This window comes from Herpailurus yagouaroundi, unplaced genomic scaffold, assembly GCF_014898765.1.
Source record: "Herpailurus yagouaroundi ecotype Mexico unplaced genomic scaffold, PumYag 100, whole genome shotgun sequence".
Taxonomy (NCBI): domain Eukaryota; kingdom Metazoa; phylum Chordata; class Mammalia; order Carnivora; family Felidae; genus Herpailurus; species Herpailurus yagouaroundi.
Genome location: NW_024412391.1, coordinates 35,398,534 through 35,418,551, shown reverse-complemented (window position 1 = coordinate 35,418,551; position 20,018 = coordinate 35,398,534). Strand labels below are relative to the sequence as shown.

Genomic DNA, 20,018 nt, shown 5'->3' with positions numbered 1-20,018 from the left:
GCGAGTTTATTTTTTCAATTTCTCCCCCTCCTTTATTTCTTGACTCTCTTCGTTATGTGGTGGGTTTACTTGTTTGTGAGTGGATACACCAATGCCAATTCATCCTTCTTTCTTGAATGGTAATGGATGTGCTGGGACATCTGCCAGCCAACAGCGGAAGGACATGGACTTTCAAGTCTCAAATAGATGTCCCATGAATGGGGCAATGGTAATCTAAGGCTGAACCATAGCCTTGAAGAATAACAAAACAGGCTCTTCTTGAAGGGTTTGGAATATGCAAACAATGGCCACAACCTCATGCACTTTCTAAAACTCCCTTAACTTTGAGACATCATCAACCTAGACTTTTATTATCTATCATCACTTGGCCAGCCTTTCTGACACTTATGGTAATAGTAATAGCTACAATTTATTGAATGACTATCATATATCCCCTGTAAGATGATACTACTAAGTCTATTTTACAAATGATGAAACTGTCATAGGATCTTGAGATGTTAAGTAACTTGCTCAAAACCTTAAAACATCTAGAACAAAGCCAGAATTTGAACCTGGACCTATGTTATTTCAGAATCCACGTTCTTTAACTCCATCCCAAATCTGAAACCCTGGCAACCATGAACAACAAGACCAAGTGCCCAGAGCTAACACCCAAGGGGAAGGGTGCTGGACTTCTGGGCATCTTGGTTCCTGGCACATAGTGAGGTCATGATAAACATTATTTAATGCATGATGTTTCAGCACTTCCATGAGAATAGTAGATGACACTGCCTTGTGATGAAACCCTAAGTGAACACTGAGACTTCCGACATCCAGTGGAAGAATTCTCTGTGCTCTGGTCCCCTTCTCACCTTATGCTCAAATCCAACATCCAGCCCTCACTTCTGTGTAGTTCCCTTCTGTTTCGGGCCATTGTAACTTGAGTGTGTATCCTTCCATAACCTCAGACTCAAAACCTACCCCAAAACTCTTTCCTAATTTGCAGCTTTTACTCATCTTCTTCTAGTTTGCCAGAAAATAAACTTGGAATCAACATTATAGCTTCCTTGCCTTCATATTATTGGCTCTTCGGCCCCACCAAGTCAATCTCACAGGTGACTCACTAAACCTTCTTCTTTATTCTGCTTCTGGGTACAGAGGAGCAATTAAAAACAGATGATATCTGGGTTGCTTAGGGTACTTTTGGTTATAAGCCTAGCAAATGCAAAGCCATGGCTCATGTGGCATATGAACAGTGTCATACGCATGAATGAGAGAGGGGTTAAACAGACAACTCAGAGGCAAAAGATGTCTAAGTCCTATAAACAACTCTTGATGATTAGGACCCATCCTGAGTTTTTAAACAGGAAAGTGACATAGTCAAGTGCATTTCCTAATGACAGGTGATTGCACTGGAGGTTGAGAGACCAGTTAAGTAGACAAATTGGCCAGTGCATTGAAACCCAAAGAAAATCTGAAAGGAGGTACAGTCATACAGATACCTGCTTTATTCTCCTGTACCCATTTGTGTAAGGTTTCCATGAAGACTGTGAGTCCACCTAAATATCCCTCCACTATCTTGATAGCTGCTACCACCATTCGCTATTCACACAAGAAATCTAGGAATCATCTTTAACATTTCCCTCCTCTTCACCTGACACCCCCTACATATAATCAATCATCAATTTCGTGTCAATTTAATCCTACTAGACATCTTGATGAGACATATGCTTCACTTCTTTCTATCTCCCATCACTATCCTAATCCACGGCATATCACTCCTTGCCTGGACTATTGCAAGGGCTGTCTAAATAATCTCTCTCATTTCATTTTACCTCTTGCAAAACATACAAATGCTTTGGAAGAGAAAGACAGCAAACCTATTTCTCCCCTCTACCGAGAATTCCATTTGACTGAGCAAGAATGACCTCTAGCATTCTGCTTTTCCTTCTGAAAATGAATTGCAGATTTTAGGCTGCTTTCAGTAGGGACATCTTCTAAAAGTACAAATCATACCATACCAATCCCCTGCTTATAAACCTCTCCTTTTCTTGTGGCTCTTGGATAAAGTACTAAGTCCATTTAGCTCTGAATAGCAGAGCCTCTACTGATCCAATCAGCCAAATCCAGAGCCTCTGTTCTCTCCCACTGCAGAATTTCTCTTCAGTTCCAGAGAAGTAAGATATTAGCTAGGATTTCCTCAAATATTGCCTCTCCACCATTCATTTTGTCCTTTTTTTATGTTTATTTATTTATTTTTGAGAGAAAGAGAGAGAGGAGCAGAGAGAGACAGAGACAGAGACAGAAAATCTGAAGCAGGATCCATGCTATCAGTCCAGAGCCCAACATGGGACTCAAACTCACAAACCATGAGATCATGACCTGAGCCAAAGTCAGATGCTTAACTGACTGAGCCACCCAGATGCTCTGCATTCTTTATTAGTAGGACTGCCAGCTAGACATAGGTTACAACTTCCTAATGCATCCTTTTAACACAAATTCACAATCATATTTTTCATTCATCTTTTGAGCTATGTTCTGAATGAATTCCTCATTCTCATTCTCCAAGTTATCAATTTTCTCTTTAGCCAAATCTACTCTAGGGTTATTCTGTCTGTGCATTCTATTGTTTTTACTTATCTTTTGTAGTTTTCCTTCTTTTTTTATATTTCACTTACCATATGTATACTTTCCATTTCTAAGATTTCTAATTGATTCTTTCTGATACCCATATATTCCTCAATTTCTATCTACCTCCTTTGTGTTCATAATCTGCTCATGGAGATATCGTCCTCTTGCTTTTAAAGTTCTCCCTTTGGGAGATATCTGACACACTTATTTTTAAGTCCTCCCTTGTTGCTCTCTCTGTTCCTCTACGTTGCCCAGGGAAAACAGGGCCAGTCAGAGCAGCAGCAGCATCAGATGTGATAAAAAGGGACCAGATGCAGGCAAGTTTACTGAGGTAACTGATTGGACAGAAAAGCCAATGGAGAGGGAAGAGCCTGGGAGGACATACAGTTTCAGCTTCAGCAAACTACGTGTATGTTCTCACCTATCACCTGGAAAAGGAAAACATGAAGTTTCTGGAGCAAACCAACACAGGTCTTGGAGTAGAAGGCATGATAGGCATGATAGGACAGTTTTGAATATATTGAGTTTGCAGGACAAGGGACATAGATGGCCAAGGCAAATAGGCTGATACGTGGTTGTTTATATGGGTCAGGAGGTCAAGAAAGAAGTGAGCCAGAAATAACCAGCATCCTATCGTGATGATGCTGACAAACCCAAACAGATCACCACAAACTTGTCCCAGAGTAATGGTCCATCTACAATCATTTTGAAAATGGATATATCTTATCTCAAAGCCATTTGGTTGTCTTTTGATCATGGATGGCTTTGATGGAAGGACAAAAATAAATCTTCCCAAGGGTAATTAATAAAATGTAATAATATATTTACAATGCATGGTGGGAACAAGGAAAGGCACGCTCCTCTCACCAGGGCCACCCCCTTGCAGAAAGATTTCTCTGCTGAAATCTACCTAGAAAGCAAACTAAAATCTGCAATTCATTTTCAGAAGGAAAAGCAGAATGGTAGCATTCATTCTTGTTCAATTAAACTGAGCTCATGGTTGAGGAGAGAAATAGGTTTGCTGTCTTTCCCTTCCAAAGCATGGCAAACGCTATTTTATGGGGTTATATAGACTCTGTCACACAACAAGAGGGAGCTAAACCAGAAAAGGAAATGGCCCAGTCACTTTATTTTAAAGGAAGTTTAACAGCTACAATACCAAGTCCAACAGTTGCAAAATCAGATGAGGAATGACTATTCCTGTCACAGTGTCATTCTACCTTTATTATGACATCACACAAAGCAATAGTGCAGCCACACACGGGCTTTGTCACATCTTTGTCATGTGGAACAGAAGGAGCTCCTGCAGGTGCTATGTTTGGACACTGTGTAAAGTAAGGAGAGGTGAAGAATTAGTAGGACCATTTTACTGATGTGGGTACTGAATCACACACTGAAGGTTACTGTGGGAACCAGATGAGTCGCCAACAGAGAGAGTCAGAAATTTAGAGGGCCTCACAACAGTGATTTCCAAATCTGGCCCCAAGAGCATCAGCATCACCAAGGAGCTTGATAAAAACAGGAATCCCTGGGCCTCCGAATGTACCTACAAATAATCCTCTCCGTATGTTCAATATGTTTCGTAAGTGATTCCAGCAAAGAACCAAGCTTGGGAACCACCGATTTAGTCCATTCTCAACAGAGAGAAATTCGTCAATTGCCCAGGGGACATGTGGCAATGTCTAGAGACATTTTTGGTTGCCAAAACTGTCGGGAGGGGATGCTCCTGGCACCTAGTGGGTAAAGGCCAGGATACAGCTTAAATCCTACAATGCACAGGACAGCACTCGTAACTAAGAATCATCCAGTCCAGGGGGACCTATGTGGCTCAGTAGGTTAATCGTCCAACTTCAGCTCAGGTCATGATCTCATGGTTCATGAGTTTGAGCCCCACATCAGGCTCTGTGCTGACAGCTCAGAGCCTGGAGCCTGCTTTGGATTCTGTGTCTTCCTCTCTTTCTGCCCCTCCCTGGCTCACACTTTGTCTCTCTTTCAAAAATAAACATTTAAAAATTAAAAAAAAAAAAAAAAAAAGAATCATCCAGTCCAAAAGTTCAGTGGCTCTGAGGCTGAGAAATGGTGATACAATCCAACAAGTCAGGAAAGAACAGTCTAGGAAAATTACAGGACTTTTAATTTTTGCAATGCAAAGTTGGAACCTCGCTTTTCAGAAATCCAATCTCATTTTCTCAATTCTATGGGATTTTAAAACTTTGTGTATTGTGGTAATCTACACACAACATAAAATTTCCAGGGGCACCTGGGTGGCTCAGTCGGTTAAGCTATTGACTCTTGATTTTAGCTCAGGTCATGATCTCATAGGTTGGAGAGATCGAGCCCCACATAGGGCTTTGCTCGGGATTCTCTCCTTCTCTCTGCCCCTTCCTGGCTTGCACTCACATGCTTGCTTGCTCTCTCTCAAAATAAATAAACTTAATATGAAACATAAAATTTCCACTTTCAACCATTTTTATAAAGGTTTTTTTTTAATGTTTATTTATTTTTGAGAGAGAGAGACAGCAAGCGAGCAGGGGAGGGGCAGAGAGAGGGAGGCATAGAATCCAGAGCAGTCTCCAGGCTCTGAGCTGTCAGCACAGAGCAAAATTCAGGGCTTAAACTCACAAAATGTGAGATCATGACCTGAGCTGAAGTCAGACGCTTAACCGACTAAGCCACCCAGGTGGCCCTTACCATTTTTAAATGTACGGTTCAGTGGTATTAAGTACATTCATATTGTGCATTCTATGTGCTATATGTGATCTTAAAGTTCTGAATTCAAAACTTATTTTGGGTTCAGTTGTCATTTTAGCTCACCAGGCTGTCAATATTTAAATGTCGCAGGAATTATGGGTTTTCAGGCTACAGAACTGACTTTAATGCAACTAAGTAGAAGTTTGTATTATTGGTTCCAGTCTTGCCTGGAACACAAAAAGCTTGTGCCAATCTGAAAACTCATAACTGACTGCTAGTGGTTACCATTATTAAGCAGAGCGTTGAATGATGATCTCACTGAATCCCCACAATGCCAGGAAGGATGTATGAATACTGCCAATTCTTTCTTACAAAGCAGGAGGCTTGCCCCCAGTCACACAGCTCTCAAGTGGCAGCCCAGACTTTCAGGCCCTATCAGTCTGCCCCACTGCCCATGCCTATAAGCACCAAGTCAAACTGCCTTACCAGTGTCCAGCCTCAACAGGATGTCTCATTTCAGGTGGTTCCTTCTGGAGTAACCTAGGCCAGTGGCCACATTGCCCCTCATTTTTAAAGAAATACCATCTTTACTTTCATAACACAGTGTGTCCCTGGAAGTCACGTCATTAGTGGCTGCAGCAAGCAAATTTGGCAATGGTGTATGTGTCTCCTCAAATCAGACTGGTGTTAATGGTTGGAACAATTAGGGAGGAGCATAAGAGATGGAGAATCTGAAAAAGAACTACTTAACAAGTAAGGTAAGTTAAATAAAGGCAAATACTACACGATATAACTTACACATGGAATTTTTTTTTTAATCAAACTTACAGAAACAGAATAGAAAGATGGCTGCCAGGGACTGGGGAGGTAGAAGAAATAGGCAGAGGCTGGCGAAAGGGTACAAACTATCACCTATCAGATGAATAAAGCTTAATGTAAAACATGGTGACTACAGCTGATGACAGTGTATTGTATAATTGAAATGTGCTAAGAAAGTAGAACTTGAACATTCTCACACACACACACAAAGATAAATATGTGAAGTGATGAGTATGTTAATTAACTCTATGGGGGAGAATCCTTTCACAGTATATCTGTATATCAAATCACCATGATGTACACACTAAATATCTCATAATGCATGTCAATCACACCTCAATTAGGCTGAAATAAAATTTTTAAAAAAGAGCTACGAAACACATTTATGGTTTAGTAGAAATGGCCTGGGTTTTAGTATCATGCAGTGTTGGATTCAAATCAGTAGCTTCCTAGCTGTGTGATCTGAGGCAAATTAATGAACTTGTGAACAATTATGAACTAGGACATCTAAAGTCTTTTTTGGGGATCAAATACTCCATTGCAAGGCATTTAACATACTGCCTGGCATATCGTATGTGCTCATCAGATGGCCCATGCTATTATTTCTACTGCTACTGTTATTATTATGTACAGAATGAGCAAAACTCCAATGTCAAGCACAAAAATTTAAATGTGCTTTATGCAATTAATGAGCTTTAAAAAGGTCTTGGGTAAATCAAAGTTATACGTATTAGATTATATCTTAAATATCTACAGAGGGGTGCCCAGGTAACTGAGTCGGTTAAATGTCTGCCTTTGGCTTAGGTCATGATCTCATGGTTCATGGGTTCTCTGAACCCCACCTCGGGCTCTGTGCTGACAGCTCAGAGCCTGAAGGCTGCTTCGGATTCAGTGTCTCCCTCTCTCTCTGCCTGCCTCTCTCTCTCTCTCTCTCTCTCTCTCTCTCTCTCTCTCTCTCAAAAACAAATAAACATTAAAAAGTGTAAAAAAAAAAAAAAACATATCTACAGAAATAGGATAGCTAAGGGGAAAATGCAGGCAGTCATTTTGTACACACTTGCCTGAAAACACATCATGTAGGTTTCTCTTAGGGAAATAATATCCCCGACCATATATAGGCAGAGGATGCTACTACAATTTTTCTGCTAGGAGGATGGAGAATATCAATGGTTTATTCTCATCCTTACTGTTCATAGTTCAAACCTAAAGTAGATACACACAGAAATAGAGATCGATGTAAGGGATCACAGGGTACAAATACACGTAAAACACAAGCTGACTGATCACCGGGAGCATATAATCTACTTCAAAAGACATGGGTACACGAAAAAAATGTAAGCAACATTATGTGCATACTATATTAACTGAATAAAAGCTACGGGCAAAGAAAATGGTATAAGAAATGAGAAGGTTGGAAAAATAACTGCATTATAACACACTCAGCAAAGGTTTGAATACAAAGAAGGCTCTGGGCAGTGTTAGCAAAGCCAGGATTTAAAGGAATGAAGGGCTGAACAGAAGCAGGAGGAATTCAAGCAGATTTACTCTCAGAAAGAAACCGCAAGAAACGAACCACATATATGCATGTGCAGGGACATACTTCTAAAGGGGAAGCTTCAGGGCGCCTGGGTGGCGCAGTCGGTTAAGCGTCCGACTTCAGCCAGGTCACGATCTCGCGCTCCGTGAGTTCGAGCCCCGCGTCAGACTCTGGGCTGATGGCTCGGAGCCTGGAGCCTGTTTCAGATTCTGTGTCTCCCTCTCTCTCTGCCCCTCCCCCGTTCGTGTTCTGTCTCTCTCTGTCCCAAAAATAAATAAACGTTGAAAAAAAATTTTAAAAAAATAAAAATAAAAAAAAATAAAGGGGAAGCTTCTATATAGCAAGATGGTACTTAAAAACTGCACACAGCAGCTTTGAACCCTGGTCACTACAAAGATACCTTGCACCCTGGGTAATATGAAGGGAAATCATGGAGGGGACATCAAGTCAAATTAAAGAATCTGACTCAAGGGGCACCCGGGTGGCTCAGTTGGTTAAGCATCCGACTTTGGCTCAGGTCATGATCTCACGGTTTGTGAGTTTGAGCCCTGCATCGGGCTGTGTGCTGACAGCTCAGAGCTTGGAGCCTGCTTCGGATTCTGTGTCTCCCTCACTCTCTGCCCCTCCCCAGCTCATGCTCTGTCCCTCCCTCTCTCAAAAATAAATGAACATTTAAAAAAAAATTTTTTTTTAGAAAAACTTAAATAAATAAAGAAAGAATCTGACTCAAGTCTTAGGATCACTCAAGAAGCATCCATGACTTACTTTTTTTTAGTTGTGTTATACTCTCCTCAAACAAAATCTTTTGCAAAAGCATGCAAAAATCAAAAGGCCAATATAAGCTGCTATTGCAGGAGTGAGTGTGAAAAGCCTTCAAACACACTGCATACACCCCTCACCCTTGAAGCATTTGGGAAGGATTTGAGAAGGATCCTTGAGAATGATCCAACTAAGGTTAAAAAACCATGCGGGGCACCTGGGTGGCTCAGTTAGTTAAATGTCCAACTTCGGCTCAGTTCATAATCTCATAGTTTGTGAGTTGAAGCCCCACATCGGGCTCACTGTTATCAGCATCAAGCCCACTTCAGATCCTCTGTCTGCCTCTCTCTTTGCCCCTCCCTGACTCTCACCTGCTCGCTCGTGCTCTCTGTCTCTCTGTCTCTCTCTCTGTCTCTCTCTCTCTCAAAAATAAACATTTAAAAAAATATATGCATCTCTCCCCATCATTGTTTCTGGGCCTGAACATGATGCATAACAACCTTCCCAAGGGCTTGTCCGGTGCACAGATATTAGAGATGACCCAGACCCCTTGCCTGCTGGGATGGCTTGGGCTAGCTTTTCCTGAGTAGAAGTGGGCTTTATTTCCTTGTATGGACAGGATGGAGCCTGTACACTTGGGGTTGTGAACAACACATCTAACCCATCCTTCTTCTACCTGAAATAACTTCCAAAAGTTGGTAACTCCTATCACACCACCTTTCTGCAGGCTTACATCTGCACAGTTTCACCAATCACTTGCTTGTATTCTGCAGGCACATGGAGGCTTATATAGAGGAATAACGTATCTATCAAATGGAGAAGGCCTGGTGGCCAGCCAGCAGGGGCACACTGGTGACAGAGCTGGTGTTACTTAGATAGAAGTTATACTTCAAGCCAAGAGAGAACATGGAATCTAGACAAAGAGTATCAGTAGTAAACACACAGACCAGTGGGCTAAGCACTGAGGCTGGGGCAAATTTAGAAAGGAGAAAGTCGTGGAACCATGAAGGAAACTCACAAAGACTAATCAGACAAGGAGGGAGAATCTCAGGACTGCAGCTTAATGAAGAACAGGGAGTTTCAAGAAGATCAGAATGAGCAGCTTTGCCAAGTGTAACCAAGACAGCGAGGCCAAGCAAGGCGGAGGGAGGACCACTCGATTTAGCAAAGCAGAAGGCACTGCAGCCATCAGAGAGCAGCTCCAGGGAGAGGAAAGTTGTTACTCATTCTCAGATTAAGTAGATACTGACACAGCACAGGTGAGGGTCTATACTGACAACATTTAAATCAACTTAGAATGGAAAGACACAACCTAAATTACATGCTAGCAAGAGAGTTACTAGGTCAAGAGAAGGGCCTTCCAAGGCAGGAACAGAAGAGCTTATTGGTGAAAGCAGAGAACAGAACAACTGAAGACAACAGTGATGGGGCAAAGCCTCAGGTAAGGGGAAAGGACGGGTTAGAACACAGGTGCAGCCAGAGAGTCAGGGGATGGGACAGACTGAATGGCCTGGGACAGGGGCAGGACCATCCCTTCCCTCCTCTGCTGGCAGTGGGTGCGGGTGTGGGGCGGGAAGAGGATGGCAGGAGACAAGGGCATCATGAGATCCTGGAGGCACGCAAACCCATAAGCAGAGGACTTGTAAGGTGCAGACAGGAGTGGTGGCTTTCTGGCCACAGTGCACTCCTTGGAAAGGAAGGAATGTGGGGCAGGGCAGACAGGAGAAACTAGAGGCCTGAGGCGCACATGTGGGAACAGAATATCTGCTGCCCAGAATGCTGGCACGTGGCCAAGAAACAGAAGAAACTATCAAGGAGAAGTGCTAGGGAGCCAGTGAATATTCCACAGCACAACTGGCTGCATGTCCAGTTAGCATTCTCCCTTATTACTAGGTGATGCCTCCCACTTACCCTTTAGTTGTCTCTCATTCCTCAACATTAAAAACATTAGGCAGGAGTGCCTGGGTGGTTCAGGCAGTTAAGCGTCCGACTTGGGCTCAGGTCATGATCTCATGGCTTGTGAGTTCGAGCCCCACTTCTGGCTCTCTGCCATCAGTGTGGAGCCTGTATGGAGTCCTCTGTATTCCCCTCTCTGCCCCTCACCCCCCCCCCCACTCTCTCTCTCAAAACTAAACATTAAAAAAATTGTTTAATAAAAATAAAAACATTAGGCACAGAAAGAAGGAGAAAGCCAGGGAACCATTCTTGACAAAGAGCAGGTAAAAAAGAAAACCAGCGCATCTGATTTCCTAATCTAAGGAGAACTTGCTTAAACTGGCAGAAACAAGGCTGCCTTTATGGAGTAATTACTCTGAGCCAGACGATGTCCTACATTCTTTTTCACACATTTTCTTTAATCTTCCCAAGAATCATGAAAGTGCAAAATTATTATGTCAGCTTTGCAAAACGAAGACACTGAGGCTCAAAGAGGGTAACAGAGCCTCTCACAAATATGGGGGCTCCGGGGCCCCATCCAGGTTTCAATGTCCTGGAGAGTGTACTGCATTGCTTAGGCCACACTAACTCTCAGCAAACGCCTCTCGTCAGAGTGTCGAGGGTTCTATACTCTTGATTGAGAAAAATAAGCTGTTCAGAAAATAGTAAGTTAACCAGGACAGGGGATGGGAGGCTTTAAGGCTCAGTGTGTCCAGACAACCACCGACTGGTGGCTTCAAGTGGCCCCTGAGGGTGAAACTCAGCAACAGACCATAAAGGCCAAAGCAGAAGCCGCCAACGAGATAGTTTACAACTCCTCTGACGGCTTCCTATGGTATGGCAAACTCCTCTTGTAAAAATCCCATAGGGGCTTTTCCTGCTGAGTGGAAAGGCAGAATTGTCGCTTCACAATTTGGAGAGAAAACAAACCAGTCGGCTCCGTGCAGACATCCCCTTGAACCAAACAGGTATCAATAGAGCAAAGCTGAGCAGAAATGTGCTCCTTCTTCCAGTTATTCATTAATTAAATATCCATTGATTAAGGACGGACTGTTCTCCAGGCACTAGAGAAACTGCACTCAAAGATGAAGCAATTTACAGGCTCATGACGGTTTCTCACGAGCCCCTGGATTGGGAGGTGTGGGGACCCCTGCGTCAACCTCACTTAGTGTTCCTCACAAAGCAGAGGAAGGGCCCCACCCCTGGCGACAGAATCAAAATCTCTGCAGCTCGGCTGGAAATGTGCATTTTTCACAAGCTCCTTGGGTGATCCTTGGGCACGCTCAAGGTTGAGTCGGACCACCGGTTTAAGGTGACAGACAGGGACAACACAATGGGATAAGCGGAAGGATACTCAAGGTTTCAGGAGAACACGGACAGCAAAGCCGAACCCAACTCCCAGAAATAACCTTTTACTGAAATAGTAGCTACCCAGGGTAAAAAGGAGCAAAGAGCTTTCTGAACAAAGGCAGCCTGCCACAGGAGAGAGGCAGGTTATGCGACCCTCACTGAACAAGGTAAAAGATCAGAAGAAAAGTCCAAGTACGAATCATGGCTCAAGTCTTTGTTGCATGTGCAAATACATTTCCAATTCTTGGGCCAATTTCTGACCCAATCAAGAAACAACACCTGATGCCAGCACTGCCATGAGTCTCTCACTCCCATCTCAGTAGCTGCAGGGCAATAAGGGGTTAGGTTTCTAATCCTTTGTGTAGTCTCCATATGGCAATACCACAAGGCCCACAATTTAGCCAACTGTTTAAAAGTTCAGTCTTCAGAGTAAGAGAGACCTGGGTGTGTGTCCTGGCCTCATGAATTGGCAAATCATTTAACTTCTGTGAACCTCATATCTGCCTTTGGAAAACCGGATCATCACCAAGAACGAGACAAGGCAACACCAGGTGCCTCCTGATACAATGCCCCGAAGAGGACACAGCATCATCTCTCTGGCATTTCACCTGATAATGAAAAACCTGGGAAGAAAACATCAGAGAGACCCAAACTGAAGAATATTCCACAAAGCTGTCCTGTACTCTACAAAATTGTCAAGGCCACAAAAGATAAAGAAAGACTAAGGAAACATTCCATGTCAATGGAGACCATCGGGACAGGACAATAAATGTAATACATGAGCCTGGAGGGATAAGGGATCTTATTGGGACAACTGATGAATCTTGAATATGGACTATGGACTTTGAATTAGATGATAGTTTTGAACTACTGTTCAATTTCCTGGCTTTTATAAAGAGACTATGGTTATGTAAAAGAAGGATTTTGTTCTTACACTGAGTATTTAGGAGTAAAAGGGGATGATGCCTCTAAGTCACTCTCAAATGGTTCAGAAAAAAGCTATATATTAAAAAGAGAAAAAATGGAGAAAACAATCACGCATATGAAGCAAAATGTTAATACTTAAAGAATCTGGATAAAAGGTAGACAGAAGTTCTTTGTACTAGTCTTGCCATTTCTCTGTTTAAAAACTGTATTGAACTAAAGTTACTGCTCAAAACTTTCAAGCCATGAAATAACAAGGAAAGACTGAAGAACTGTCAAAGGCTGGAGGAGAATGAGGAACCATGACGACTATATTACAATGTGGTTGGCATTCCTGGATTAGATCCTGGAACAGAAAGAGGACATCAGTGGCAACACTGCTGACATCCAAATAAAGTTTGTAGTTTAGTTACCAGTAATGTGCCATTGTTAATGCCTTCATTTTGGGAAATGTACCAGTTATATTAAGCATTAGGGAAGACTGAGTGAAGGGGTTATGGAAACTCTCAATAGACTCTTCACGATTTTTCTATGAATCTAAAATTGTTCCAAAATAAAAAGATAACTAAAAAACAAGTGTTAAGACACACACACACCAAAGGCCATCCCCAAAGGCAAGAACAGGACACTGACTCCACAAACCCCTAAGAATGTGTATCAGGAGCTATTGCCTGATAGCAGAGGTTCCCGGAACCACGGCAGAATCAAACGGGAAAAATTTACTAAACCACTGACTCAGAATCACTTGAGGTAGAAGCCCCAAGAACATTTAAACAAGTACCCCAGACCTGGGGTACCAGGGATCCAGCTCAGTACTTCTCAAACTTAACTAGACACAGGAGTTCCTGGAGACCTAGCTAAAATGCAGATTCTAGGTCAGGAGATCTGGGGTAGGTTCTGAGACTTTGCATTTCCAATGAGCTCCCAGGTGAAGCCCGAACAACCGTCCTCAGCCATACATATGGAGAAGGCAAAGCAACAAGACAGAAGAGGCCTGCCTGGGTTCATGTCCCCAGAGCACCAACCACGCCAGCCCAGGACTGCCATGTGGATGTAAGAGGTCAACTCCCCTTTGAAGCCGTTGGTTCCCTTAGCCAGTAGCAAACCTAGTCCTAACTGTATTTAGTCTGCACCAGGTAGTCCCAAGCATATTTTAAAATTCAACTCACCTCCTCTCTTGAACAGCACATGAAAAAGGACAAACATCTGTTACCTGACACAAATGTATATAAAACTACCGGATGGGCTTCTCTACCCACATGGGTTGCTTCTAGAGCTCCACAAAAACTGCCTCGTAGAGCAGTTAAAATGACAATGATGAGCTGGACCGATGACACCTTTGTTAACAACAATCCTAAAATTTTACCCTTCCTCAAATTCACACTCAAGCTCAACTGATTCTGATTTGACCGTTATAATTTATGTCAATAGTCTTTTGGATCCACACAATGCCATACAACTCTCACAGTATTCTTCAACCAGATAATAACATCTGACCAGGGGGAAAAAATTTATAGATCATAATCATAGAACAGTACTGAGAACATATATAAAAAGTGGAGTTGCCATGGTAGCCTAATTGTGAAAATATTAAAAGCCACCTAGAATTCTATGGTATTTGTTTTATGAAACCCTAAGTGTACATAAGTCTCAATCTTTTTTTTTTCCTTAAATTATTTGCTCTAGTAACCTTCCTGAGATAACCTGTAATCAAATCAAATCAAATCAAAGCCGCACCGTAAGACTGTTGAGACCCAAGCTAAAGGAGGCCTTTAAAGGTAGGGCCATATTAGGGGCGCCTGGGTGGCGCAGTCGGTTAAGCATCCGACTTCAGCCAGGTCACGATCTCGCGGTCCGTGAGTTCGAGCCCTGCGTCGGGCTCTGGGCTGATGGCTCAGAGCCTGGCGCCTGTTTCCGAGTCTGTGTCTCCCTCTCGCTCTCTGCCCCTCCCCCGTTCATGCTCTGTCTCTCTCTGTCCCAAAAATAAATAAATGTTGAAAAAAAAAATTTAAAGGTAGGGCCATATTAAAAAATCTTTTCAATATTTTTTCATTCATTAAATACGTATTGAGGATGTATTACATGCCCAGACAATGCACTAGACAGACAGTGCATTTTACACTAATAATAAAATTACAATTAGCTGGGAGGCAAGCCCAAGCCCCTCTATACTAATTTCACTATTAAGCGGTTACTGTAATGTACTTGTTGGCTGCTTCTGCAAAATCAAACGGGAAAGTGTATCAAAAAATTAAGTTTCGTGTTGCCTAGGATAAAACAACCTGCACCTACTCATGAGCGCCTGCCAGGCAGGGCCGGGATAGCCTGCACTGTGCCAACTGCCCGGAACCTAAGCCACTGGGCCCTGCTGCCTCTCACCCAGCTTCAGACACAAACCCTGTATTCACACAATCCAAGTAGATGTTGAACGAGCATAAAAACCCCATCCGTCGTCACTGTATCTGGTACACAAAGCAAACTACACTGCAACTATTATTGCACAGATTTTTCAGCACAGCCAGAGAGAGAAAGGAGGACAAAAGAGCTAACCAAAGTCTGTGAAAATTCCAAGACAGAAAGAAGACTGAAGAGAACCCCCAAACTGCTGCCAGCATGACTGACCTGATCGATTTCCATGAGTTTGGGGTAGGCGCCCGGCCATTCTATGGCCACCTTGACGATGTCCGCGGGGGGCGGCATGGTAATCCCAGGGAGTCCAAAGCTTATAGAACCGGGATCCTACAGTGCAGACGGCCACACGTGTCTACACCTAATGAGGAATGACAAAAAGAAAGAAAAGTTGCTCAGTGCCGATGCAGGGCAAATTCTGCTTCATCACTTCCTGTTTTCACTGGTGGTTTAGGTATGAGAAACGGCTCTGGGTATACAACACACAGGGCACCAACTGTACCTCCGGCTGCTCCTGAGGAGAGAAGACAGATGACAGGAAGGAGCCAATGCCCTAGAGTCGAAGCCTTCAGGAGACGTGGTCCCCGCAAGGGGCAGTTTGTCCCTTACTACGGGGTTTGGCTCCCAGTGGTGCCCAGGGTCTGGATGAGCTGGGCTCACTCTGTCCAGAAACGCATGTAAACTTCTCGCGCTCAACAGTCTCCGGAAGAACAGATTGCCCAGGAAGTCATGGTCAGGAAGCAGCATTTCTTTAAAGTATTTTCTGTGTGTCACAAATAGAGCTCCGCACTATAGCAACCAGGATATCATGAGGAAGAAGAAATGCCCTGAGGTTCACACACATGCATACACACACTCCCTCCCCAAGGCCAGTTCACACACTGCGCCTTCAGGAGGGAGGAAAATTGACTGATGTGGATAGTGCGGCAAACAGAACAGACCTTGAATTTTCACTGGAATGAATAGTGTTGCTTTCACAAAAGAAGTAAGATTATCCTCTGCTGCCTCCCCTAGATTATTGGCCTGTTTCTTTAGGATGACTTTTTTCACTTAATATTGTTGAACGGATAACACATTCATGTGACTCAAAACTTAAATTTGTGTGTGTGTGTGTGTGTGTGCGCGTGTGAAAATATAGTGGAGAATCTCCGTCCTCTTAAAGTTGCACATCCACGAATATTCTACAACAGAGACTTGTGAAATAATTATGGGGTCTCATATATGCAAGCACAAGTAGCAAATCTGTACTGGGGTGTTCCTCTTCATAGTCTCTATGCTCCTTTATTCACTAGAGAATTCTATGGGCAATGTATTATGTCTGTACCACATTGTTTCAATCCCAACCAGTTATACACCCTAGAATAAGAATCATGAAAACAGGTTCTAATGTGAAAATAGACTGTGTAAACACCAGGTAACACTACTCAAAACAAAGAACACACGATCCTGGGGATCAAGAGAATAGATAATGAAAATTAAAATGCATTTTGAGCACCCTCCTCCCACCTCTACACAAAATAGTCTAGAATTACACTGAAAGAGGTCATCTAACCACCCAGGAATCAAAAGCCAAGGGTGCTTTTCTTCCCCTTTCACTGGTATTTATTCCTCAAAGACTGTTGAGACAAAACCTGTTGAACAGGTGAGAATCCAATGATGTGGCTCTCCCTGAGTCTCTGTGGAGAATAAGAAGGCAGCAGTGGACAAAGGAGCCATTGAGAGAGCCAAAAGGCTACAAGGAATCCCCTGGGAATTCACTTGACAAATGTGATTAGACTTCATCAGTGTTACCCACACTAACAAACAGCACAGACAGGGCTCCCGCAGGGAAGAGTCAGGTGCACCATTTCAGAATGAATAATCCAGTCCACATTGTTATCCTCAGAAGTCCACATTTTATCCTCTTGAATTTATATTTCCGTGAGAGAACAGTTAATTTTATCTCATCAGAGCCACCAGCAGTAAAGTGGAGTCTAATGTTGTCAAAATTGCCCCATAAATATAAGGTTCATAAATTTTGGTAAACAGCCTAATATAATAATTCTTATGCAAACTAAAATTTAAGACCCACTAAAGGGAAGTCTGTGCAGCTGGCTAGACACTCCAACCATTCTGCCTTGTAAGGTAACTCTCAAATCCCTGGAGGCAACTAGGAAACGGGTGGAGAATTCTGCAATGTCCCTGCTTGCCTGCTGATTGATTTACTTGATTCCATTTTTAACATGAAAATTCTACAACCTTAATATGCATGTCAAATGGCCTTGCTTATAGTTGAGCGAATTTAATGAGACAGAGGAGTTAGTTGCTTTTTATTTGGGACTTAGTTACTAAAGTCCCCGTGTCAGTTACATGTGACTCCATAACCCTTGAGCAAGTTGCAATTTTCTTTATCATTCTGCTGAAGGTCTCCTTCTTAGCTTTAGGTCACGTTTCCAAGACAACAGAGAGAAACCGCTCTTGATTCCCATCTAGAAATCTGTCTGTCTCTACACATTGGTCTATGTCCAAAGTTCTTTATATCTCTGTTTGAAGCTCACCTCGTTGTAGTCTCCTAAAGATCTGTTACATCACCACATGTTTTTCCAGTCAGCTTGATTAGGTCTTGGGAGCATAAAATTTCCAAATACCTGATCCTTCCCCCCCACCCCCACCACCGAATTTCCCATATAGTTTTAGCTTCTGGTCCCTGTAATGGCTTTAAACCCTTTTATCCTATTTCTAGTCTTTCTGTTACACCAGCAAATCCTATTAAGAGAGGGGGAAAAAAATCAAGCCTATGTGGACATTCCTATAGGAGCTGTGTAATGGAAAAACTAACACACTTGCCCTGGTGAACTGTGTGCCCCCACAACTGCACTGAAAGAGGCTGACAGATGGGCCAGTAGAAGCCAAAAGGTGGATCAATGCGAAAGAAACACCAAACAGCTGGGTAAATGATTTGCCTCAACTCCTCTGTCCCTTCATTCCTCCCCAGGAAAGTTGTCCTCTGCCCACTGGCTATCATTATCTACTGGTGACAAATAATAGGTTTATACTGATTATGGGAATAGTGGAGAGGGAGCACCAGTCTCATATTTCAAATGCTCAATGCTCCCTTGTAGAAAAAAAAAAAAATAGACAACCTTTTCCCTTAGTATTCAGGTTAGGTAAAGAGGGAAAAGGCCTAGAGGCACCTGAGTGGCTCAATCAGTTAAGCATCTGACCCTTGATTTTGGCTCAGGTCATGATCTCAGAGTTCAAGGGATCCAGCACCACATCAGCCTCTGTGAGAGAAGGAAACAGAGAATCCCAAGCAGGCTCTGTACTATCAGCACAGATTCTTGGGATTCTTGAGATTCTCTATCTCCCTCTCTCTCTGCTCCTCTCCCACTCTCACTCACGTGCACAAGTGCGCATACACACTCTCTACTTCACATTCTCAAAATAAACAAACATTTAAAAAAAAAAAGAGAGGGGTGCCGAGGTGCTCAGTTGGTTAAACATCTAATTCTTGATTTCAGCCTAGGTCATGATCTCACGGTTCGAGCTCCACGTCGGACACCACACTGACATTTCAGAGCCTGCCTGGGATTGCCTCTCTCACTGCCCCTCCTCACCTCTCAAAATAAATAACTAAACTTTTAAAAAAAAGATTTAAAAAAAGAGAGAGAGAGAAAGGGACTCTGAAAGTAGCACCCTTCTGAAAGTAACCTTTCATTCACTTTGTCCATCTGGAGAGGAAGGGAAAAAACCTATCCTCAGCTCTCTTAGGTTCAGTGCCTGAGTAGTGCAAACTAAACTAACAAAGGCAAGATTGACAGAAAGGAACAAATGAGTTTACTCATGCAATGTACATACATGCAGGAGAACTCAGTGAGAAGTAACTCAAAGGTATGGTTAGAGCTTGGAGCTTACATACCGTCTCACACAGGGTGACAAAGTGTGGACAAGAGGTTAGACAAAAGCAAAGGGGTTTGGGCTCCTGAGGGATACAAGGGGTGGAATGGTGATTTGGAAATGTATGGTTAAAAAACAAGTTGTTCAGTTGGTTTGTTATGCAGTCTCAAATCCTTTCATGTGGTTAAGAGTGGTGTCTGGAGTAGTTCTCTTCCAGGTTTGGGAGAGGAAGATATCTTTACAAATAGAAATTTCCTTTATAGATCTAAATTTCCTTTACAAAAGAAACATTTATGCCCTGCTTTTAAGTAGAAATGAGAATGGCAGAGAGTTCCTCCTGTGCTGCTGTTTCTAAATTGATTTCAGCTCAAAACAATCCTTACTGCAAAGTGGCATCTTCTGATCTCCGTCTATTACTCAGGCTTTCCTGAGCCCTCTACTTTGTGCTTTGGAGGACACAGTCTTGCACGGTGCACTGTGCCTCAGGAAGGCCTACTTCTTCTCCTCTTCTTTGTACAACATCCTTCTTATTCCAAACAGAATGATACATCCCAACAGCCTTACTGTCTAGGCCCAAGAATACAGTAAGGGACAGGTGCCTCCCACTTCACCTTATCCAGGATGCTATGATTCATCCACGCTTGCTGAACTCTGTCTTTGCTTCCCTTCTCAAACATGCATTAGAGGACAGACGTTCCTCTTTCCAAGTCGCATAGATGAGCAATGACTGCCAGGGAAGACCATGAGAGCAGGGATCCTCCCCTGCACTGGAGGATCTGGATAGATCGATAGATGGTGGGAGTGCCATTTCAGAGTCTCTTACTCCATCAGGGAATTAACATCCATTCTGACAACAGCAGAGGCCAAGGAGGAAGTTTCATGGCTTCAGGAACAGGGGAACATTGTGCAAAACATAACCATTCAGAAGAAAGAAAGGAAGAGAGAGAACTGAATCAAATATTCCAACTTATGTATATGCTCCTGACAAAAGCCTCCTAAGGTAATCTTAGTAATAACTCAACTTGCCAGGTGCGAAACGTGCTATTAGCTACCCTTTTACAATATGTTGCAAACTTGCAGAGAAAAGTCTTTGCTCTCACAGCCACTG

The 20,018-nt window shown here is 42.9% G+C and overlaps 1 protein-coding gene across 6 annotated transcripts in view; it reads right to left on the bottom strand.

Moving 5' to 3' along the window:
• ELMO1 (engulfment and cell motility 1) overlaps positions 1 to 20,018 on the bottom strand; it is a 641,219-nt gene that overhangs the window by 429,228 nt on the left and 191,973 nt on the right. For 5 of the 6 annotated variants that reach the window (XM_040472227.1, XM_040472225.1, XM_040472231.1 and 2 more), the window contains one exon: positions 15,248 to 15,395. In XM_040472227.1, coding sequence (XP_040328161.1) covers positions 15,248 to 15,325 — 78 coding nt within the window. In that variant the 5' untranslated portion in view covers positions 15,326 to 15,395. Of the gene's footprint in view, positions 1 to 15,247; positions 15,396 to 15,536; positions 15,663 to 20,018 lie in introns of those variants that run through there. The other variant, XM_040472230.1, reaches the window with a different exon arrangement.